General features: G+C 43.3%; 2 protein-coding genes across 2 annotated transcripts in view; one reads left to right on the forward strand and one right to left on the reverse strand.

Annotated features, from left to right (window-relative positions):
- slc36a1 (solute carrier family 36 member 1) overlaps window positions 1-24,742 on the reverse strand; it is a 532,187-nt gene that overhangs the window by 224,107 nt on the left and 283,338 nt on the right. The gene's annotated exons all lie outside the window — the stretch shown is intronic.
- LOC133581216 (dysbindin-like) lies at window positions 1,789-22,853 on the forward strand. Its single transcript, XM_061935316.1, has 5 exons — window positions 1,789-1,981; window positions 15,809-15,958; window positions 18,339-18,488; window positions 20,694-20,858; window positions 20,901-22,853. Exons 1-5 carry the CDS (start codon window positions 1,915-1,917, stop codon window positions 21,044-21,046), a joined length of 678 nt encoding a protein of 225 aa, XP_061791300.1. The 5' UTR covers window positions 1,789-1,914; the 3' UTR covers window positions 21,047-22,853.

The following is a 24,742-nucleotide window of genomic DNA, read 5'->3' on the forward strand; positions in this document are numbered from 1 at the left end:
AGCCCCCCTTTCCTCCTGTTCTTGTTCCACACAAAAAAATACATTGTCGGAACTGCGCGGGATGGAGCAACGACCCTCCTCAAAGCCTTCGTGACTTTGTGACGCACTGTACCATTGAGGCAGCCACCCGTCGCCTACCCGGTGGGGTCATCGCCTACTCAACGCCATACATTTATATTTACATCATACATACATACATTTATATTTGAACGAGTACTCAAATGTACTCAACGGTACTTTGAAAGTAGGTCAGTAAGTGAATGAGTACTTACATGTACTCAACGGTACATTGAAAGTAGGTCAGTAAGTAAATGAGTACTTACATGTACTCAACGGTACATTGAAAGTAGGTCAGTAAGTGAATGAGTACTTACATGTACTCAACGGTACATTGAAAGTAGGTCAGTAAGTGAATGAGTACTTACATGTACTCAACGGTACATTGAAAGTAGGTCAGTAAGTGAATGAGTACTTACATGTACTCAACGGTACATTGAAAGTAGGTCAGTAAGTAAATGAGTACTTACATGTACTCAACGGTACATTGAAAGTAGGTCAGTAAGTGAATGAGTACTTACATGTACTTAACGGTACATTGAAAGTAGGTCAGTAAGTGAAAGAGCGCTCAGATGTACTCAACGGTACATTGAAAGTAGGTCAGTAAGTGAACTGCGACGTGGCGAAGGAACCCTCTTTGCGTATCTCTATTCTAACTGCTGGTAGATGTTTTGACCATTCTTCTCTTCAAAGGATGTTCAGTCAACAATAACATCTTATGACAGAGTCTACAATATGAACTAGTACATAACATTCATTGACTATCACCAATCACCAGAATCAATTAGAAGTGTACAATTAGGCCACCATTTCCAGACCAGTACATGACGTATATTTAGTCTCCATGTGCTTGTTTTCAGTGTGTTCCTTTTTGCAATGTATTCTTCTTCTTCCTTTCTTTCACCCAGGAAGTGAACATCATTTAAACATGATCAACTATCATTAAAAGCCATGGAGCAGTGGGAGGATTCAATCCAAGCTTTGATTCTTCCTACTCCTTCTCAAGTATGTTGCAAATGGAACCACATGATGAACCATTACTGGAACTTGTTAACATGTCTGAAACAAAAAATGCATGTTAAATCATTATTTTTAGATTTAAGGTCTTCCATTGTTATAATCATGAACACTTGCTTAAAGCACATTTACAATGTTGTATTTAACCTAGAAAAAGCCTAATGGATTTGTGAGAGATGACAAAATGTTTCTGCACTAGAAGAACATGAGCACCTCATCCTTCGATGCTTGGTGGTTTTACCTAAGGACACGCTTCGTGGTTGCATTGTTTACCACCAGTACCACCTCCTTAAAAAACATTTCATGCCTCTCTTGTAGGATCTCGTTACATTTAGGAGTTTAACAATGCAGCAAATATTTATTTTATAGGTTTATTAATATATTTGAATACTTTTGCTTAATTCATATCACAGTTCAGTAAGTGTTCACGACAGTAAATGTTCCATCCTATAACACGGGGAATGTATTCATATGAACAATAGGAGTGTAATCCTGGTTTGTTCATAAACATTCTCCTAATCCTGGAGCCCCTCCTGGTGTCAGCAGTTGGTCCAGGCCACCATGTTACAATCTAAACATTCTCCTGATCTTAGAGCCCCTCCTGGTGTCAGCAGTTGGTCCAGACCACCATGTTACAATCTCTCACCCCTCTAGGCTCTTACTGAGTTAGTCTGCCTGAGCAAGCTTGGACTTCATGTGTGTGCTGGAGCGAGGGCGAGCAAGAGAGAGGGAGTGAGGCAGTGCCAATGCAAGTGACACCGTGACAGAGAAAGCTAGAAGGACCGGCCAGGGTGAGGAGCACAAAGACAAGGTGCTGGATGGTGGAGATGCAATGACTCCATGACTGTGCTGCATTACTTCATCATGTCATCAAAAGGCTCAAGCAACCACAACAAATGTCTGGCATGTGAGTAACTCATAGCATGTTTTCTGTCTGCTTAATACTCTGTTCCTAAACAAATGGCTTACTATAAGTTCACAAATGCAATGTGCAATATTATGTGCAATAATTCCTAGACTTTTGAATTCAAATTGATCAGGGAACAAATAACTCACCTTGTTTTTGTGTTTAATGTATTACAAATATTAAACCACAAATACAAACAATATCTATCAAAGACTACTCACTCTGCGAGAGACCCATCTTTTTGATTTGGCTTTTACTTCATATTGATTAACATTATTCAATTCATTTTACTTTACTTTTTATATTATCTGCTGTGCAATATTTTATTTAGTTCTATTTATTTGTTACACATTTACTGTATATTTTTTATTTACTGACTTGTTTTCTTATATTTTTATATATTTTTTTATCCTTTCATCCTACTCATGGTTCTTACTATTTGTAATATTTTTACTTTCCAACATTCCTCAGAGGGTGGCATCTGCATCAGGGGTTATCGGCCATGCTGTCGGGGCACTTTGTGTCAGCTCCCTGGTGACCGTGGTCTGATGACCTCCTGGTGCAGATGTGATAGTGTTTACTCACCTGGCTCCTCTGTACTCAGCCATTTGTTCAAATGCGTGCATATGCATGTGTGTTTGTGTGTGTTGATGGGGATGTGGGTCATTGGTGTATTGTTTGAAGTCTGTAAAGCACTTTGTGATGCATTTCTTGTATGTGTGACAAGCACTTTATCAATCAAATTTGATTGATTGACACATTGTGAACAATACATAATTACATCATCTTCCCCCAATTCCACATTTCTTGTTCATCTTGTGTGACCTTCTAAAAAGAACTACATGAATGTCAAATAAACAGACAATGGCAAATCCGTATGCCTTGCTCAAGAGCAACAGTTAAGTGCAACTACGTCCTGGAGTCTGGCCGCAAGGTCGGACCACTGTCTTGCTTTCTGAGTGAACACCTCACAGGTGTTCTCCTGTCAACTAAAGCATTGCCCTTTTGTAAGAACTATCCATCCATTTCCTACCACTGGTCCCTCTGCGGGCTCTGGAGCCTATCCCAGCTACACTCGGGCGGAAGGCAGGTACACCCTGGACAAGTGACCACGTCATGACAGGGCCAACACCGACAGACAGACAACATTCACACATTAGGGACCATTGAGTGCCTATCAGGTGCATGTCTTTGGAGGGGGGAGGAGCCTATCCCCAGGTAAAAGTCTTTGGAGGGTGTGGTGGCCTATCCCCAGGTAAAAGTATTTGAAAGTGGGAGGGGCCTATCCCCAGGTAAAAGTCATTGGAGGTGGGAGGGGCTTATGGAGGTCAATCTTCTGGTGCATGTCTTTAGGTGGAAGGAAGCTAGCCATGCTAATGCTGGAATACTCCATGTGAGATTCAATATTCAAGATTCAAGATTGTTTATTGGCATATGCACAGTTAAACAGACAGTTTGCCGTACAATGAAAATATTACTTTGCTAGTCCACCCTTCAACAAGTCACACGGTACTTAGCTAAAAAAAAAAAAAAATGTATTTACAAGGCACAGTAAGTAACATAACATTATTGCACATTCTGAGTGGCAGTCAACAGTATAAATATGGAGGTGACATTTGGTCACAGCAGCAGTTAAAGTGTCTTTAGTGATCAAAGGTGAAAAGTGTCTACAGTGATGGTTCACAGTTCAGGGGTGGTCATGGTAGCTGTCTTTTGTTCAAAAAGATAAAAGTAAAACGGGGGGGTGGGGGGAGCTAGCATTCACAAGTTAGCATTCACAAGCCTGATGGCCTGTGGGTAGAAACTGTTTGTCAGTCTCGTAGTCCTGGATTTCAGGCTCCTGTATCGTCTGCCTGATGGTAGGAGGCTGAAGAGACTGTGTACTGTCCTTTATGATGTTGTGTGCTCTCCTGGTGGCCCTGGTAGAGTACATGTCCTGTAGTGAGGGGAAGGCTGCTCCTGATATGTACTGAGCAGTTTTAATCACTCGCTGGAGTGCCTTCCTGTCCTTAGCAGTGCAGTTTCCATGCCAGACCGTGATTGAGCTGGTAAGGACACTCAACCGTACTTCTATAGAAGTTGCTGATAATTTTGGGTGGCATGCCAAATGTTCTCAGCCTTCTTCGGAAGTACAGTCGCTGCTGGGCTTTCTTTATTGTTTGTTGGGTGTTGTGATCCCAGGTGAGGTCCTCGCTGATGTGGGTCCTGAGGAATTTAAAGGTTTTCACCCTGTCCACCTTTGTCCTCCCTATGTACAGAGGTGTGTAGTGGGTACTCCTTCTCCGTGGGTCAATAATCATCTCCTTGGTCTTGTCTGTGTTCAAGGAGAGATTATTATCCTGACACCAGGCCACCAGTTCCGCTACCTCCCTTCTGTATGCTGCCTCAGCTCCCCCGGTGATCAGTCCGACGACCATAGTATCATCTGCAAACTTGATGATACTGGTGTTGTTCTGGGAGGCCACACAGTCGTGTGTGAAGAGGGTGTACAATAGGGGGCTCAGCACGCAGCCTTGGGGGGTCCCTATGCTTGATGTCTGGTTGCCAGTTCTGAATGACTGGGGCCGGTTTGTGAGAAAGTTCAGGACCCAGTCACAGAGAGCCGGTGTCAGACCAACAGTGAGGAGTTTAGCAGTGAGTTTTTGTGGGATGGCCGTGTTAAAAGCAGAGCTGTAGTCGATGAATAGTAGCCTGGCATAGGTGTCCTTGCCCTCTAAGTGGGTGAGGGTGGTGTGGATGACGGTGTTAACTGCATCCTCAGTGGACCGGTTCTGCCGGTAGGCAAACTGTAGAGGGTCCAGTGTGTCTGGGATGGTCTTCTTGATGTGTAACATGACTATCCTCTCGAAGCACTTCATCACTATTGGGGTGAGTGCAACAGGGCGATAGTCATTCAGAAAGGTCACAGTGTTTTTTTTTGGCAGGGGCACAATGGTGGTGGTCTTGAAGCAGGTGGGCACAACAACTTGTTCTAGTAACAAGTTTTATATGTCAGCAAGTACGTCAGCCAGCTCTGATGAACACACCCTGAGGGCCTGGCCAGGGATGTTGTCTGGGCCGGCTGCCTTCCGTGGGTTTGTTCTCCTCAGAACTGTACGTACCTCTGCTGTTGTCACAGTGAGTGGTGGGTCCTGCGTGCGTTCCGTGGTCAGAACCCCTCTCTGTTGGTTGGTGTTGAGGACCTCGAAGCGGGCGTAGAACTCATTCAGCTCATCTGGCAGTGAGCTGGGTGGAGACAGAGGGGAGTGGGAGTGGGTGTCAGTGGGGAACAACAGAGGTCATCGTGCATTTAGACCTAGTGAAGAGCTCTAATGGCTTTGGTAATATGGATGCCCTGGGAATAGTGATCAGACAAGGTTGGAGATCAGAGCTGGTGGTGTTCTTAAGATCGAGACAAGTGACCGTATCAAATGAGAAGTATATTTAGAATATTATGTTTGTGTAGAATTACAGTCAGTGTGTTTATCTTAAACTTCATTTTAAACAATATGGCATTTTTACCAAGCCTTTAATCTTGTATTTTTCTGGCTTTGGATGTGTGATGGCTGTGCTTCATGTGGGGACTCTTATAGACAGTGGGTCTGGTCTAAGATTAGTAGTGTGTCAAAAGTATATTTGTGAAATACTAAGACTGTGTGTACAATTGACAACAAGTACACAGGTAGTGCAGATTATAATTTTCCAAATGAGAATTTTGCATCTGCTGTCACCATGGAGACACTCATTTACTGCAAATCCATGACATCATACTCAAACCTGTGTTGTTTTGTTATGTTGTGGAACATGCAGCATGCAAATGTAATTTGTATCACCTTTCCTGGACTATTAGAATCTCCTCCACTTCAAACTATAACATAACTTACCCAGCAAGCACTAGACATTAAAACAACATTGAAAACTTGTTGAACTAGCTCCTGACATTGAGCAACTCAAACATAACGTTGAAACAAGATGTTTTTTGACAATGTTTAATCAATATTGGGTTGTGACGTTGATGTGATCATTGAAATTTGGTTATTTCCCAAACGATATTCTACAACACAAATACAACAATACAAATACATGCTTTTTGACAACGTTTATCCAATGTCGAGTTCTAACATGGCGGCGTGGCGAAGTTGGTAGAGTGGCCGTGCCAGCAATCGGAGGGTTGCTGGTTACTGGGGTTCAATCCCCACCTTCTACCATCCTAGTCACGTCCGTCGTGTCCTTGGGCAAGACACTTCACCCTTGCTCCTGATGGCTGCTGGTTAGCGCCTTGCATGGCAGCTCCCTCCATCAGTGTGTGAATGTGTGTGTGAATGGGTAAATGTGGAAATAGTGTCAAAGCGCTTTGAGTACCTTGAAGGTAGAAAAACGCTATACAAGTATAACCCATTATTATCATTTAACGTTGATTTGACCATTGAATTTTGGTCATTTCCCAAACGATATTCTACAACACAAATACAACGTTGAAACAACATGCTTTTTCCATCCATTCTTTTTCTACCGCTTGTCCCTCACGGGGTTGCGGAGGGTGCTGGAGCCTATCTCAGCTGCATTTTTGATGTCAGGTTGACATTGATTTGACATTGAAATGTGGTCATTTCCCAACCAACAACATGCATCCAACGTTGGACATCAACGTTGTCTCAATTTAGAAGTACAACTGTTTTGCAACATTGTTTCCAGTTTTAAAAGACATGATGTATAATCAACGTTGCCTCAATGTCTGCTGGGTATATTGAAGGGTTACCTCTGAGAGGCACAGCCCTAACTAACTAGAATGGAGCACTGGAATCATCCAAACGCAAGGAAATGTACGTTGCGTTTTTACCGGACGTATTGATTATTTTTAGCTGACTGTTGGCTACCAGTCAGCTCCTAAATCAGGAGTCCCAAAATGTTGGCCTGCGGACAGATTTCCTCCTGCCGGAGTCCATAATGTAACCCCCGGGACGTCCCAATCTTAAAAAAAATTGCCTTATTTGTATATGACTTCATTGAATTTATTTAGTATTTGGCACAGCCGGACCGGAGCAAGGGGGAAGAAAGAAGTAAAAAAAAAAAAAAAGACAGAGGGTGAAACTTTGAGGACAAGAGAGGGACAAGACAACAACAAAAGACCATCTTAATGTGGACTATCTTTTATATATTCTCACATTAATAACAATAATAATGGATTAGATTTATATAGCGCTTTTCTAGACACTCAACGCGCTTCACAGAGAAGTGAAAACCCATCATTCATTCACACCTGGTGGTGGTAAGCTACTTTCGTAGCCACAGCTGCCCTGGAGTAGACTGACGGAAGCGTGGCTGCCAGTTTGCGCCTACGGCCCCTCTGACCACCACCTATCAGCGGCACCGGGGACAAGGGTGAAAAGTGTCCTACCCAAGGACATAACGGCAGCGATAAGGATGGTAATAACCGTACACACTCCGCATCCATTGCACCGCTCGGAGTGTGGGGTCTAAGATGGATAGTGTGTTTCCAGCTACTAGGAGTGTGGGGTCTAAGGTGGATAGTGTGTTTCCAGCTACTAGGAGTGTGGGGTCTAAGGTGGATAGTGTGTTTCCAGCTACTAGGAGTGTGGGGTCTAATGTGAATAGTGTGTTTCCAGCTACTAGGAGTGTGAGGTCTAAGGTGGATAGTGTGTTTCCAGCTACTAGGAGTGTGGGGTCTAAGGTGGATAGTGTGTTTCCAGCTACTAGGAGGGTGGGGTCTAAGGTGGATAGTGTGTTTCCAGCTACTAGGAGTGTGGGGTCTAAGGTGGATAGTGTGTTTCCAGCTACTAGGAGTGTGAGGTCTAAGGTGGTTAGTGTGTTTCCAGCTACTAGGAGTGTGGGGTCTAAGGTGGATAGTGTGTTTCCAGCTACTAGGAGTGTGGGGTCTAAGGTGGATAGTGTGTTTCCAGCTACTAGGAGTGTGGGGTCTAAGGTGGATAGTGTGTTTCCAGCTACTAGGAGTGTGGGGTCTAAGGTGGATAGTGTGTTTCCAGCTACTAGGAGTGTGAGGTCTAAGGTGGGTAGTGTGTTTCCAGCTACTAGGAGTGTGGGGTCTAAGGTGGATAGTGTGTTTCCAGCTACTAGGAGTGTGGGGTCTAAGGTGGTAGTGTGTTTCCAGCTACTAGGAGTGTGGGGTCTAAGGTGGATAGTGTGTTTCCAGCTACTAGGAGTGTGAGGTCTAAGGTGGTTAGTGTGTTTCCAGCTACTAGGAGTGTGGGGTCTAAGGTGGATAGTGTGTTTCCAGCTACTAGGAGTGTGAGGTCTAAGGTGGATAGTGTGTTTCCAGCTACTAGGAGTGTGGGGTCTAATGTGAATAGTGTGTTTCCAGCTACTATGAGTGTGAGGTCTAAGGTGGATAGTGTGTTTCCAGCTACTAGGAGTGTGGGGTCTAATGTGGATAGTGTGTTTCCAGCTACTAGGAGTGTGGGGTCTAAGGTGGATAGTGTGTTTCCAGCTACTAGGAGTGTGAGGTCTAAGGTGGTTAGTGTGTTTCCAGCTACTAGGAGTGTGGGGTCTAAGGTGGGTAGTGTGTTTCCAGCTACTAGGAGTGTGGGGTCTAATGTGGATAGTGTGTTTCCAGCTACTAGGAGTGTGGGGTCTAATGTGAATAGTGTGTTTCCAGCTACTAGGAGTGTGGGGTCTAATGTGGATAGTGTGTTTCCAGCTACTAGGAGTGTGGGGTCTAATGTGAATAGTGTGTTTCCAGCTACTAGGAGTGTGGGGTCTAAGGTGGATAGTGTGTTTCCAGCTACTAGGAGTGTGAGGTCTAAGGTGGGTAGTGTGTTTCCAGCTACTAGGAGTGTGGGGTCTAAGGTGGATAGTGTGTTTCCAGCTACTAGGAGTATGGGGTCTAAGGTGGATAGTGTGTTTCCAGCTACTGGGAGTGTGGGGCCTAAGGTGGATAGTGTGTTTCCAGCTACTAGGAGTGTGGGTTCTTTGGTTGATAGTGTTTCCAGCTACTAGGAGTGTGGGGTCTAAGGTGGATAGTGTGTTTCCAGCTACTAGGAGTGTGGGTTCTTTGGTTGATAGTGTTTCCAGCTACTAGGAGTGTGGGGTCTAAGGTGGATAGTGTGTTTCCAGCTACTAGGAGTGTGGGTTCTTTGGTTGATAGTGTGTTTCCAGCTACTAGGAGTGTGGGTTCTTTGGTTGATAGTGTTTCCAGCTACTAGGAGTGTGGGTTCTTTGGTTGATAGTGTTTCCAGCTACTATGAGTGTGGGGTCTAAGGTGGATAGTGTGTTTCCAGCTACTAGGAGTGTGGGTTCTTTGGTTGATAGTGTTTCCAGCTACTAGGAGTGTGGGGTCTAAGGTGGATAGTGTGTTTCCAGCTACTAGGAGTGTGGGTCTTTGGTTGATAGTGTTTCCAGCTACTAGGAGTGTGGGGTCTAAGGTGGCTGTGGTACAGTGATGTCACACATAAATGATTTAGGCCTGATGGACTGCTGTGGCCAACAGAGGCAAGTGATTGGCTAATATCAGTACTAGCTAAAGATGATGAGACCTTCCACTGCACCATCACCAGACCCCAAGGGAGAAATAGAAGCTGCAGGTTGTTAAGGCAGGATGATAGATGATGACTACTCATGCAGTGTAAGTACTTTCTCTCTCAAATAAACACTTTTCTGTGAAGACACTAAGGTGATCATGGGATTTATTTCCCCTCGTCACAAGGGCTTTGAAAGCCATACCATGTGACTCGTTACTTCAATGGCAACATTTGTTCTCGGCTTCCAGCGTGGTTCCTGTCTCTTGATAAATGACTGCAGCGTGAAAACGACACATGATGCTGAAGGTTTTCATCCCAGAGAGTGTAGTTAGAGACAGCAGGGAGAAACTACTACACCTAAGGGGGAAGCACAGTAATGCACAAACACGGTGGGTGAGGCCCCTGGAGCCAAACATCATCCTTAATGCAAGAGGTTGACATCTTGAGTTCCTCTGCATTAGAAATTGCTGACAGCATAATTATAATACATGCTTGAATAGACATAAACAATATCTTGATGTGGCATTGAAATGCTGTATTATTCTGAATGTGGATCATCTGAGTCTTGCAGACCATTGTAGCATTGACTTCTCATCACTGACACCTAGCTGTGCAATGATGTCACTACAATGTAAATGTGCACGTTTATGTTGTAGTGACATCATTTACATTTACAATGTATATGTCTACATTTACATTATAGTGACATCATTTACATTTACAATGTCAATGTCAATGTAATGTGCACATTTACATTGTAGTGGCATCATATACATTTACGATGTAAATGTAAATGTCAATGTAAGTGATGTCACTACAATGTAAATGTGCACATTTACATTGTAGTGGCGTCATGTACATTTACAATGTAAATGTCAATGATGATGAATAGTGATGTCACTATAATGTAAATGTGCACCTTTATATTGTAGTGACATCATTTACATTTACATTGGAAATGTGCATGTTCCAATTGTACTGACATCATTTACATTTACAATGTAAATGTGCATGTTTCAATTGTAGTGACATCATTTACAATGTAAATGTTCACATTTTCATTGTAGTGACATCATTTACATTTACAATGTAAATGTGCACATTTACATTGGAGTGACATCATTTAAATTTACAATGGAAATGTGGTGACATGATTTACATTTACAATGGTAGTGACATCATTTACGTTTACAATGTAAATGTGCACATTTTCATTGGAGTGACATCATCTACAATGTAAATGTGCACATTTCCATTGTAGTGACATCATTTACAATGTAAATGTGCACATTTCCATTGTAGTGACATCATTGCACAGCTTGGGTTGCACAATGTGAGGCAAGATTGAAAAAGAAATGATTTGTCATATTTCTGCATGCATGTGGAGGCTGCCAAGCAAAGGTCTGCACTGCAATTGGCTGTAAGAGTGTGCAGCTGAAAGACTTGATCAGCATTATATAAGAGCAAGCCCTAGGTTATTGTGAGTCAGTGTGGGCTTTCTGGGAAGTCGTAGTTGTCCTTGTCACAGATCACAAATGTCATGGAATCTTCCCCACAGTTGATAATCTCATACATGCAACATTTGTCTATGTAGTATTTTTGATTTTGATGATTTTGTTGCATCCTCAACAGTCCTGGTTTGCCACAGAAGGAGGGCCAATTATGATTATAGTTGTACCCCTGTTCTTTAAACTTTTAATAACATTTTTTGCAGTGTTTTGTTTGACAAAATCATTTTGTGAAGATCTGTCACTTCACTTCTGTTTGTGTTTCCTAGTGTTGAGTTTATTTCCTGTCAGCGCTCATATTTGATTTCCATTTCCTGCATGTCTCCCTGAGCACTCGTTCGCCTCACCTGGCCCCAATTGGCAGCCCAGCACACCTGGTTGCAGTTGCCAATCAGGCTGCTATTGAAGTCTGCCTCGCCTGCTCAGTACTCGAGGATTGTGATTATGTTGAGAACCGTTACATGCACGACTGCGTCCTCCTTGTTTAAGTATAATAAAAACTCTTACCTGCTTGTCAATCTCCTGTTTCCTGCATCTTGGGGTCACAACTACTGCAGCCATGTGGGTTCATGACACGTTTTATGGTAGAGCAATGATAGGAATTTATAATAAATATAATAAAAAATCAATCTGCATAATACAGTACATCATGATGTCAATAAAAGTCAAGATGGAAAATTGTACAACAAGCACACATAAAAATGTGAAAGTATTTAATTGATTTAAAAAAATGAAACATTTCTCCAAAAAAAAATCGATATTCTAATAGTCAGACCTTTAAAAGAGCAAAACAAAATAGGGATGCACCCAACAAAAACAGTTATTTGTCAGATTTACAAATTGCGATATTGCATCTACAGTATACACTATTAAAACACAATATATTGCATGAACTGGCTAACAGGACGCGTAAATGTTACGTTCAACGTGAGGCCATCTAGAAGGCCTTACTGACAACAACTGGTGATCTGATTGGCTATCGCAACTGTCTATCAACCCTAACCCTGTCGCGCAGATTAGGTACAGCATGGCAATTGGATACAAACTAAATCTATAAACAACAGCACTGGAACGAGCATAATATGACATCAAGAGAATATGAATACTTTTAGATATTTAGGAAAAGTAAATTAAAAAATAATTGTATCTTCAATTATGATCTAATTAATTAGCCTCAACCTGAGTGAACAGAATGCAATTAAAAGCCTGACGTTTAATATAAAATCGTTTGTCTATAAATCATATTGTTTTGTATTTTGTTTATTACTGGCGTGGCTCGCTTGGTAGAGCGGCCCTGCCAGCAACCTGAGGGTTCCTGGTTCGATCCCGTCTTCCGCCATCCTAGTCACGTCCACTGTGTCCTTCAGCAAGACCCTTCACCCTTGCTCCTGATGGGTTGTGGTGAGGGCTTTGCATAGCAGCTCCCGCCATCTGTGTGTGAAAGGGTGAAAGTGGAAATAGTGTCAAAGCGCTTTGAGTACCTTGAAGGTAGACACACGCTGTACAAGTATAACCCATTTATCATTAAATAAAAGCAATATCTAATAACGTGTTTATTTGCATGGCATCAGTGTGAAAATATACTGTACCTTTCATCCATTTGTCTGATTTGTATAAACTACCTGAAATGTGGTGGAAACACAAGTTAATAGGAACCTTTATTTCCAGGAACTAGAGGATCCTGGAAATTAAGTTGCTGAAATGTTGTTGGTTGGTGCTGGCTGTCTGGGGTTATTGCGGCTGCTGTTTCTGCTGCCGTTTGTTTGTGGTGTGGGCACCCGTGGCTGCTGGGTCTGGTGCAGGGGTGTGGCTGATGTTGTGACTGATGGCAGCGCGCGCGCGTGATGGCTGTCGGGGCTGACGAACTATGTATATGTGTGTGTATGTATGTATGTTTATATATGTGTATGTGTACATATGTGTATGTATATGTATATATGTGTATGTGTGGGTATGTATACGTGTATGTGTGTATGTGTATGTATATATGCATGTATGTATGTATATTTCTGGGGGTACGCTCTGGGCCTGCCTGTCAGACGGGGGTCGACGCCTCAGGCTACTGCATCCGAACTGCGTGTCTGGAGCTCCTGGGTCCCGCTGTCCATCCCTTCCGGGTGCCCGTCTTGGTTGGGGCCTGTTGGGCCTAGTCCCTGCGTCTATTGTGGTAGCTTGGTGCTGCAAGGTATTCCGAGGTGCTGCGAGTCGGCCAGTTGCTGGGGTAGTGACCTTGTTTGTCAGCATGTCTGTGATCTTCTTTTAATTCTTTTTTTTTTTTTAATTAATTAATTAATTAATTTATTTATTTATTTATTTTTTAATATATTTTATTAATATTATTTTTTAATTTTCCCCTCCCTCAGGGGGGGGGCTCGGCGGGGCGGTTGCTGGTTGTTCCATCTCCATCGTTGGGGTCCCTGCGGGTGGGGTGGGTGGTTCCCGTGGCCCTGTGCCTGGGTGGTCCTGCGGCGGCCGGTTTGGGTGGGGTGGCCGGGGGATGGCCTCGCCGCGCTCTCCGGGGGTGGGGGGTGGGCTCGTGGGGGCCCGGTTGCCGGTGGGGCGGGGGCGGTCTTCCCGTCCGGTTGCGGGGAGTCTCTGGGTCCCTCGGGCGGGGCGTCTCGCCTTTCTGCCCGTGTGGGGTGTGGTCTCTCGCTGGCTTGGGGTCTGGCTGTCCCCTGCTTTTCTCGTGCCCTGTCCTCTGCCGGGTGCGTCTGTCTGCGGCCTGCTGCTGGCCCTTGTGGGCGGTACGGTGGGTCGGGCTCTGGGGTTCCTGTCGCTGGCCGGCTTGGCTGCGTGGGGGCGGTGGTCCCTGGTTCCCTGGGCACCACGCCTCCTGTTTGTGGGTTGGGCTCTCGGGGGTGATGGGGCCGTGCTCTGGCTCCCACGCACTCTGGGAGTCGAATGTATTGTACATGCAAATTCACATATGCTCACATACGTACATAGGTACCTACGCTCCCACATACATACACAAATACAGTACATATTTACCTACCTAATGTTCGTACATCCACACGCACATTCAATATACAAACATACACATACACATACTGTACATATACATTCACTGTACAAACACATATTCACATTCTGTACATATACATTCATTGTACAAACACATATACACATTCTGTACATATACAAGTACATATGCATACTTACACTCATGCACATAATCACGTTGCATCAAACATATATTAACGTTGTTGCCCTAGGGTAAACTGGGTGTAACACATGGCACACTGACAAAGCTTAACCTATTGTGACTATAACAATCTACAAGGTTAATGTAGGTTGCTTCTCTTTCTCCCCCTCCATTTTTCTGCATTCTTTTGTATCTCAAGTTATCATTACGTATATGTATTGTTGCATTTGAACAACTGTATTGTTGATAATAAAGGTAAATTATTGGTATTGTTCATTATCAATAGCGCTATTTCTATTGGTATTTGTATTGATCCATTTGTAGTGTAATAATGCTCATGGTTATTTCTGTATTATTTTTTATTTTTCGCTAACTGCTTATTTGCTATTACTTTTACCATCATATTTGTACATGTCATATTTGCTGATGTTGCTCTATTGTTGTTGTTGTTTGCTGTTGTTGTTTTTGTCTCTCTGTCTAATCCCCCTCTTGTCCCCACAATTTCCCCCTCTGTCTTCTTTTTTTTTCTCTTTCTATCCCCTCCTGCTCCGGCCCGGCTGCACTAAATGATAATATAAATACATTTAATAAAGTCAAATACAAATAAGGCAACAAGAGAAGTATCCTACACTTCTCTTTTGTAAAGTAAATCTGAACAGCCGACATGGGCATCTACATCAACTATATGATTTGCCTGAGAAGCTGGACAGGACATTAAAAAAAAAAAAAAAAAAAAAAAAAGAAATGTTGTTGGTTAGCCTATTTTCATGACGAATAGGTGAATTTTGTTTGACAAATATGTTTTTCAGTCAAATATACAATATTAAGTATCATTTCACAGCATTCATGTTTACAGTTCATAATGTGAGAAACAATAAATAAATGTTTCTATTTCTATGTTGATTTAATAAAAAAATAAAAAATGAAATAAAATAAATAAAAATAATAATAAAATAAAAATAAATGCACATTGAAATGCAAGATGCAGATGGATAAAATGGTTTTATTTCATTAAGTGTATTACAAAATGTGAACTTGTGGATAGCAACATTGTGTGCATGTTTGTTTCGGTTGAAATACGCTTTTAGGGAAAATGTTACCATTTAGTAAAAGTGGCTCTCATAAGAACATTGACAGGCTTTCTGATGATGGACTACATGGCGCTGATGCTACTCCTTTGACAATTACCACTAGGGGTCAGTATGATACAGAGAGCCTATCCGTTCTTCCAATGTCAATAAGTTGAAAGTCACAAGGAAGCTTGGGAGTCATTGCGCAAGAGGTACCTGTCAATCACAGGACTGATACAAAAAGAGACAGAAAACGTTAAATGCTTGAACAATTGAGTCATTACTGGAGCTGACAGGTTTTGACTTACTTTGTTGACAATGGCAGCTGAAAACCCACACACGCATTCAATAAATGTGAAACAGAGATAAGGAGCAGAACATTAGTCAAACGTCTGTGCTGTTAAGCAGAAGGGTTGCAGAGTACCTTGAAGGGGCAGAAACCCTGTAAAATATACAGACTGCATCATGTGACTGTTCTTTCAGCTTCATTCAAGATTCTGGCTGTCCAAATGTGTTGCATGATTTGTATGTGCTTTCACTGCAGCTCCATAGCAGCTATGTATTTAGGAACAGAACTCCAGGGGAGTTCGAAGAACAAAGTGCAAAATTAACTGCTTTCTGTTGTTTAGCGGAGACAGACAATTCCCAAAGGCTGTTGGACAACGATTCAGCACAGCATCTGAAGCTGAAGGACAGACAACTCTTTTTTGAAGAAGTCTACCATCAGGATGTGAACAACTACCTTCCTTCAGCTCACCTGCAGATAGACAGCAGAAAACGTGAGTGACTGCTGCAACTCCGACTTTGCCTATAGAGACTAGACTTGAGTTTGAATAAGATTTACCATATTAGAAGCAACTGATGTGCTGTACATAGTTTCATATCTCTTGCTAATTTTCATCTCTTGTCCACAGCAGCGCTTTTAAGAGAACAATTTCCTGCCAACATTTTGGGTCTTTTTAAAATAAGCCACATATTGTTGCGATTACACATCACTGCAGGAGGTGTAACCAGGGCCGCCTTAAAGCACAGGCTTACCTGGGCTGAAGCCCATGGGCCCCCGGTTTTTACGGCTGAGTACTTTGTTTTTTTCTTACTGCTCTGAGCTGGGCGCAATTTGTGTGAAATCCAGAAAACTATCGTGGGATCACACTCCTCAGCCTTCCCGGTAAGGTCTATTCAGGTGTACTGGAGAGGAGGCTACGCCGGATAATCGAACCTCGGATTCAGGAGGAACAGTGTGGTTTTCGTCCTGGTCGCGGAACTGTGGACCAGCTCTATACTCTCGGCAGGGTCCTTGAGGGTGCATGGGAGTTTGCCCAACCAGTCTACATGTGCTTTGTGGACTTGGAGAAGGCATTCGACCGTGTACCCCGGGAAGTCCTGTGGGGAGTGCTCAGAGAGTATGGGGTATCGGACTGTCTTATTGTGGCAGTTCGCTCCCTGTATGATCAGTGTCAGAGTTTGGTCCGCATTGCCGGCAGTAAGTCGGACACGTTTCCAGTGAGGGTTGGACTCCGCCAAGGCTGCCCTTTGTCACCGATTCTGTTCATAACCTTTATGGACAGAATTTCTAGGCGCAGTCAGGGCGTTGAGGGGATCTGGTTTGGTGGCTGCAGGATTAGGTCTCTGCTTTTTAAACATGATGTGGTCCTGATGGCTTCATCTGGCCAGGATCTTCAGCTCTCACTGGATCGGTTCGCAGCCGAGTGTGAAGCGACTGGGATGGGAATCAGCACCTCCAAGTCCGAGTCCATGGTTCTCTCCCGGAAAAGGGTGGAGTGCCATCTCCGGGTTGGGGAGGAGATCTTGCCCCAAGTGGAGGAGTTCAAGTACCTCGGAGTCTTGTTCACGAGTGGGGGAAGAGTGGATCGTGAGATCGACAGGCGGATCGATGCGGCGTCTTCAGTAATGCGGACGCTGTATCGATCCGTTGTGGTGAAGAAGGAGCTGAGCCGGAAGGCAAAGCTCTCGATTTACCGGTCGATCTACGTTCCCATCCTCACCTATGGTCATGAGCTTTGGGTTATGACCGAAAGGACAAGATCAAGGGTACAAGCGGCCGAAATGAGTATCCTCCGCCGAGTGGCGGGGCTCTCCCTTAGAGATAGGGTGAGAAGCTCTGTCATTCGGGGGGAGCTCAAAGTAAAGCCGCTGCTCCTCCACATCGAGAGGAGCCAGATGAGGTGGTTCGGGCATCTGGTCAGGATGCCACCCGAACGCCTCCATAGGAAGGTGTTTCGGGCATGTCCGACCGGTAGGAGGCCACGGGGAAGACCCAGGACACGCTGGGAAGACTATCTCTCCCGGCTGGCCTGGGAACGCCTCGGGATCCCCCGGGAGGAGCTGGACGAAGTGGCTGGGGAGAGGGAAGTCTGGGCTTCCCTGCTTAAGCTGCTGCCCCCGCGACCCGACCTCGGATAAGCGGAAGAAGATGGATGGATGGATGGATCCAGAAAACTACGACTGGGCCAAAACCCCCTCGACCCCCACTAAGTTAAGGCGGCCCTGGGTGTAACCCTAAGAAGCCGAGACAGGAGAGGGTGTGCAGGACAAACAGTAATTAATGAATAATAGTCCAACAGGGAATTGCAGCTAGCTGGGAATGCTATGAAGCCTGGATGCAGCACTGACATGTGTAAGGCAATGAAACAATAAATGATACAACCCCACCTTATAAGGAGTCGCTAAGAAACTTCACGGTACCTGATCCGATTGCAGCTTCCGCCTTCCTAGTCACTGCGGTTGTATCCTTGGGCACATTGCCCATTAGGTTGTCTCACCAACTGGTGGCCGTACCAATCCAGTGAAAATACAGTCCCGAGTGTTAAACTATGACTGTCCACTGATCCTCGAGAGTATGGGTCAAATCCAGAGACTACATTTTGTTAAGCATACATTGTACATGTGACTATGAAGATGTAAGTGAGGTTGGATTACATACCCTTCTGATTAGTAATCAACGACAAGCGAGTCTCCTGATTGCTAATCAGAGGCAGGTGTGTACAATCAGTGCTCATATCAAAAAGGAGGCAAAACAGGAAGGAGGGAGCGCTGAAACGGAAATAAAGGCCAAATAGCGTAAAATCAAGATACAAAGTCAAACATGGAATGGCAGGTCCCAACACATAAGCTTCATAACACTATTTGTGTGTGCAGCCCCCATGGGAAGTATCTCATCTATGGAGGTGAACGTGGATGTGCTGGAGCAAATGGACCTGATGGATGTCTCTGACCAAGAGGCCCTGGATGTGTTCCTCAACTCAGGCTCAGGAGCAGGCGAGGGAGCGCTTGCATCCCCACAGCCTGGTTTGTGTTTGCTTTTATTTTCCTCAATGTAGAATTGAGTACTTTCTGCTGCGATCAGGTGGCGACTTATCCAGGGTGTACCCTGCCTTGTGCTTGAGTGCAGCTGGGATAGGCTTCAGCCCCTCAGCCCCCCGCCATCCCAAAATGGACAAGCGGTAGAAAATGGTTGGATGGGCTACATTAAGACTGAAGTCGAAGGCTGCAATTTAACTGCTTCTGTGGTAAATAAGGAATAACAGAACACTGGCACCAGTGTGTACAATTTCAAAACCCAAACTTTACGTATACCGTATTTTCCGCACTATTAGCCGCACCTAAAAACCACAAATTTACTCAAAAGCTGACAGTGCGGCTTTTAACCCGGTGCGCTTTATATATGGATTAATATTACGATTCATTTTCATAAAGTTTCGATCTCGCAACTTCGGTAAACAGCCGCCATCTTTTTTCCCGGTAGAACAGGAAGCGCTTCTTCTTCTACGCAAGCAACCGCCAAGGTAAGCACCCGCCCCCATAGAACAGGAAGCGCTTCTTCTTCTACTGTAAGCAACCACCCGCCCCGGAAGAAGAAGAAGCACGTGGTGCATGCTGGGATATGTGACGTTTCATTTCCATTTGTGTGTTTATGTAAAGACCCCAAAATGGCTCCTATTAAGTGTGTTGTCTGTCTAATTATAAATAATGCAGACGAGGCGTGTTAACTGAGTTCTCAACGTTTACTCACAGCGTGCTCATAACCACATTCTAACTGCCAGCATACAACAACGCTTCTCAGGGCTACCGCGCATGCTCGTCACTATCGTTGCATGCTGGGTAGTGTAGTTGTTATATTTGCTAGCTCATAACATCACATTAAGAGACACGCTTACGCGCTTAATTCAATACTCGCCGTCATTCCGGGTGGATTGACAAAAGACCTCCAGCCGCTAGATATTGGTGTCAACAGGGCATTCGAAGCTAGACTGCTAACTGCGTGGGAACAATGGATGACCGAAGGCGAACACACCTTCACTAAGACAGGGAGGCAGCGCCGGACGACATTCGCCCAACTTTTCAATTCGGACACCGAAGGAGAAAAATTTGAGGGATTTATGAATGAAGAATAACTTCAGAAAGTGAGCGTTATGTTTATTTTGTGTGTTGTGACATTAACGTTCGAGCAACATTATGTTGCTATTGCTCTGCAATATTTTGAATTTTACTATGTTTGTGATTGCACATTTGCGTACATTTTGGGACAGAGTTGTTAGAACGCTGGTTTTTAATATATTATTAAAGTTTGACTGACCTATCTGACTGTTTTTTTGACATTCCCTTTAGCGCAGCGTAGGCGCGGCTTATAGTCCGGGGCGGCTTATTGGTGGACAAAGTTATGAAATATGCCATTCATTGAAGGTACGGCTAATAATCCGGTGCGCCTTATAGTGCGGAAAATACGGTACCCTGTTGAGTTAAAAATAATTGCTGCTGTCCCAAAACTATTTTTAACTGCAAAACAGACTTGGCCGCTGACCATACCTAAAGTTAAAGTACCAATGATTGTCAGACACACCAGGTGTGGTGAAATTAACCTCTGCATTTGACCCATCACCCTGTTTTTGTGGGATGCAGAAAATACAAGGAACTGATGCAGATTTACAAAGATCTACAAAGCTTTCTGTTCTCATGATGATGCATGTGTAGCTGTCCAAATATCGACAAAGGGCAGAAAATGAGTGACCCCTTCAAAACCACTGACTTGTGTGTGCAAGTGTAACCCTAACCCAATGTGAAACAACCATTGTATTAGTCCTTGTTTCTAGGGAAGAACTACAGTCTTATATACAATACAAGACAGTACTAACTATCTGTTTAGAGCATTTTGTGTCGTATGAAATTGGCTGAGTTCTGTATGAAAGGCACAGACAAATAAAGGACTGATCTATATATATTGTACACTCCTGTGTGAAAGAAGCTGTGCATACTTGAGAAAATGTTTGCGGCTGTGAGAATAATCAGACGTAACGTTTTGAAGAAGGTTGAATTATGTAATTACGCAGGTCCTGACTAATGAGTTTTACATGCAGACTTAAAAACTGTTAAACTGACACGTTTGTGTTTTTGCTATCATCTCAGCTCATTTCAGCCACTGAATAATGACAGCGACTGTACCGAAAGAAAACTAAACCAGACAGAACACACCTTTTCAGCAGCTTCTCTTTACAGAGGCGGAGGACGATGATGAAGATGAAGCAGATGAAGAAGCTGAGGTTGTCTACCGGGTGTGTCCACATTTGCTACGGCAAAATGAAGTCCTCAATGGGTCCAAATCTCGTTTGTCGTCAACGTCATCGGGCTCCAGCGATACAAGTGGGGACGGAGTCGACACACCTGTGATCCAGTCAGATGACGAGGAAGTTCATGCCGACACACCTGTGATCCAGTCAGATGACGAGGAAGTTCATGTCGACACCCAACTGCTGACCTCTGTTGTTCAGCCTGGGGATGAAACAGAGGATGAAGAAGAGGAGCAAAGAGGCCCTGGTACTAAACCTTCACAAAGACTGAAGGAAAGATAAGCAGACAGGGTGAATAAAGGTCCAACAAGTTCCTCTTACTGCCTCTCTTCATCTTCAGAGAAACCCCAGCATGGTCCACCTGCTCTTGTTTGTCCTTTGTATGTTAGTGTGCATGAATATACCTGCTCTTGTTTGTCCTTTGAATGTTATTGTGCATCAATATACCTGCTCTTGTTTGTCATTTGAATGTTAGTGTGCATGAATATACCTGCTCTTGTTTGTCATTTGAATGTTAGTGTGCATGAATATACCTGCTCTTGTTTGTCATTTGAATGTTAGTGTGCATGAATATACCTGCTCTTGTTTGTCCTTTGAATGTTATTGTGCATGAATATACCTGCTCTTGTTTGTCATTTGAATGTTATTGTGCATGGATATACCTGCTCTTATCCTCAGTTGAAGTGCTTTTTCATTATTTCCTGACTAGTTATGGTATACAGTTGGGATTTGTCCAACGCTTACACACCTAAATGTTGTGGTTGCTTACAGCCTCTTGCTTTGTCTTCAGAGAAGGTACCAAGCAGCCATTTGAACAAGAACGCTGCAGTTCTTCTTCACTTTGCACATTTCCTTCTCAATAAAAGAGAAAAGCCATGAAATTTCAAGCAAAAAATAACCTTTTCAACGTGTTGCAGGAGTGCCTAATGTAATGACCAAACTAAAGTCTTTTGAGTTCAAGCTTGACAAACATTTTGAGGGTTACTCAGGCTGAAACATTTCCGTTGTAGTAAAAGTTTACTTAATTTGCACGCTCTTCTTTTGTGTGCATGTGTAAAGTTGAACACTAAAAATGTAATGTTTTGTAAGACTGAAATAATAACACTTCCATGCTTAGGTTTTCCATGTTGGTATGGTGACTTTCTAACTTCCAAGAATCTTTGGTATGTTTGTGTAAATTACGGACGTTTTGAAAAATATAAAATCTTTGGGCTTTTTCTGAGTAACTTCCAAAATCTTAACATAGATTGTTTAAGCGATGTCACCTAAACTATATGATGGTATTTCTTTTAGAGTAAACACATCTCATTGTTAAACTAAGGTTGCAAAAAGCATGACACAGACCAGGTGCACTTTATGAATCATTGCCTAAAAGACAAAACAACTTTCTTTTTTAAATGACTATTAAAGGCCTACTGAAAGCCACTACTACCGACCACGCAGTCTGATAGTTTATTCATCAATGATGAAATCTTAACATTGCAACACATGCCAATACGGCCCGGGTTAGCTTACTAAAGCGCAATTTTAAATTTTGCGCCGAAATATCCTGCTGAAAACGTTTCGGTATGATGACGCCTGCGCGTGACGTCACGGATTGTACAGGACATTTTGGGACAGCATGGTGGCCAGCTATTAAGTCGTCTGTTTTCGTCAGAAAAATTCCACAGTATTCTGTACATCTGTGTTGGTGAATCTTTTGCAATTTGTTCAATGAACAATGGAGACAGCAAAGAGGAAAGCTGTAGGTGGGAAGCGGTGTATTGCGGCCGGCTGCAGCAACACAAACACAGCCGGTGTTTCATTGTTTACATTCCCGGAAGAGTACTGTCAAGCTTTACCATTTGCCTGTTTAGAACTGGGACAACAAAGACTTTTACCAGGAGGACTCTGAGTTGGATACGCAGACGCGGTACCGTGAGTACGCAGCTGCGGCTTCCAAACATTTGATCGCTTGCCCATACGTGCGTGCCGCTATGTGCATGTCAGGTACGTAACTTTGGGGACTTTGGAGAAATATATGTGCTGTATGAACTTTGGGGAGGTGAACGGTACTTTGGGCTGTGGGATTGAGTGTGTTGTGCAGGTGTTTGAGTTGTATTGGCGGGTTATATGGACGGGAGGGGGGAGGTGTTTGTTATGCGGGATTAATTTGTGGCATATTAAATATAAGCCTGGTTGTGTTGTGGCTAATAGAGTATATATATGTCTTGTGTTTATTTACTGTTTTAGTCATTCCCAGCTGAATATCAGGTCCCACCCGCCTCTCACAGCATCTTCCCTATCTGAATCGCTCCCACTGCCCTCTAGTCCTTCACTCTCACTTTCCTCATCCACAAATCTTTCATCCTCGCTCAAATTAATGGGGAAATCGTCGCTTTCTCGGTCCGAATGGCTCTCGCTGCTGGTGGCCATGATTGTAAACAATGTGCAGATGTGAGGAGCTCCACAACCTGTGACGTCACGCTACTCGTCTGCTACTTCCGCTACAGGCAAGGCTTTTTTATCAGCGACCAAAAGTTGCCAACTTTATCGTCGATGTTCTCTACTAAATCCTTTCAGCAAAAATATGGCAATATCGCGAAATGATCAAGTATGACACATAGAATGGACCTGCTATCCCCGTTTAAATAAGAAAATCGCATTTCAGTAAGCCTTTAACCATTATAAAGTAAAAGAGAGATAGGACAGACTTGTATGTATGCCTAATATGGTACTTTGATGCCCTTCAGCCATAATCACATAGTTGCTTGACATGGACCTTCTCATTTCATTTGAAAGACTGAAAGCAGACGTTTTTTTTTTTAAGTTTTCTTTAAAAACACATGGATTAATTTAATGTGACCTCTTTAATCTAGTCATATTGTTCTTCAAGTGATATGTGTTACAAATGAAATGCAATAGCTAAACTTGAAACTGCAACTTCAGAAAAAAATGTGCTGTTATCCATATCTAATATTTGGTATTACGTTATTCCCCCACAAACGCACAACACCACACCTGCCGTTTGCTTTGGGTGTCTCCAACTACTTTAACTTTAACTTCAACAACTACAGGACAGTATTCCAATAATGTCATCAGTAATGTTGTACATCTGTTTAAACTCCCTTACACAAATATGTATGTTTCTGACAAAACCTCTTGTGTGCACGTGCAAGTATACCGTGATCACAAATGCAACTGAAGCGGTAAATGCATCCCCTTTGTGACACTCTTTATTTAGGTTACGCAACAGCTTTGTGTTGCATGACTCAAGCTGGAGTGTCACCTGTTATTAATGGCTATGTACTTAGGTCATTTCACAGGAGGGAGAGGAAGAACACTAAGATGGAGGTTTAAGAGACAAAGATGCTTGTTAAAGCAAAGTGTGAGTTAGTTTGAGTGGGTGTGGATACAAAAGTCGGTGCTTCATCAATATGATGGAGGAATATGTTGGACAGAAAGCAGAAAATGTGACTGGTTTCTTTCCTTCACTTTATTGATGGTAGACTTCATGCCCTGCCATGAAGTGGGTTAAGGACCATACCATAGGAGCCTGATGTATATCCCAAATAAAAAGTGCTAAATGGAGTGTGGGAGCTATAAATCACAGGTTAATGATTATGCAGTTATTAGTTTGTGTACAATTGACAACAGGTACAAAAGTCCTAAATGAGGATTTTGTGTGTACTACCTGCTATTACCATGGTTACACTCATTTCCTACAAATCAATCTACTGTCTATTACGTGTCACCTTATCTGCAAAATAAAAGTGCAATGTAGACAACAGAACTCATGTTTAGCACGCTAAACCTGCACCCTCGGAAACCGCACAATGGCAATCACTGCCGTGGTGTACTGGAATGATCCAGACACAAGAAAAGGCACGTTGTTGTTGTCAAACAGGGCATATATTAATAATAATCAATCAGTTGAGAATACATCTTTTAAATTAGAAGACGTGTCCATAATATAATCCCTATATGAACAAATGCTAT

The sequence above is a fragment of the Nerophis lumbriciformis genome, linkage group LG16 (genome assembly GCF_033978685.3).
Source record: "Nerophis lumbriciformis linkage group LG16, RoL_Nlum_v2.1, whole genome shotgun sequence".
Taxonomy (NCBI): Eukaryota; Metazoa; Chordata; class Actinopteri; order Syngnathiformes; family Syngnathidae; genus Nerophis; species Nerophis lumbriciformis.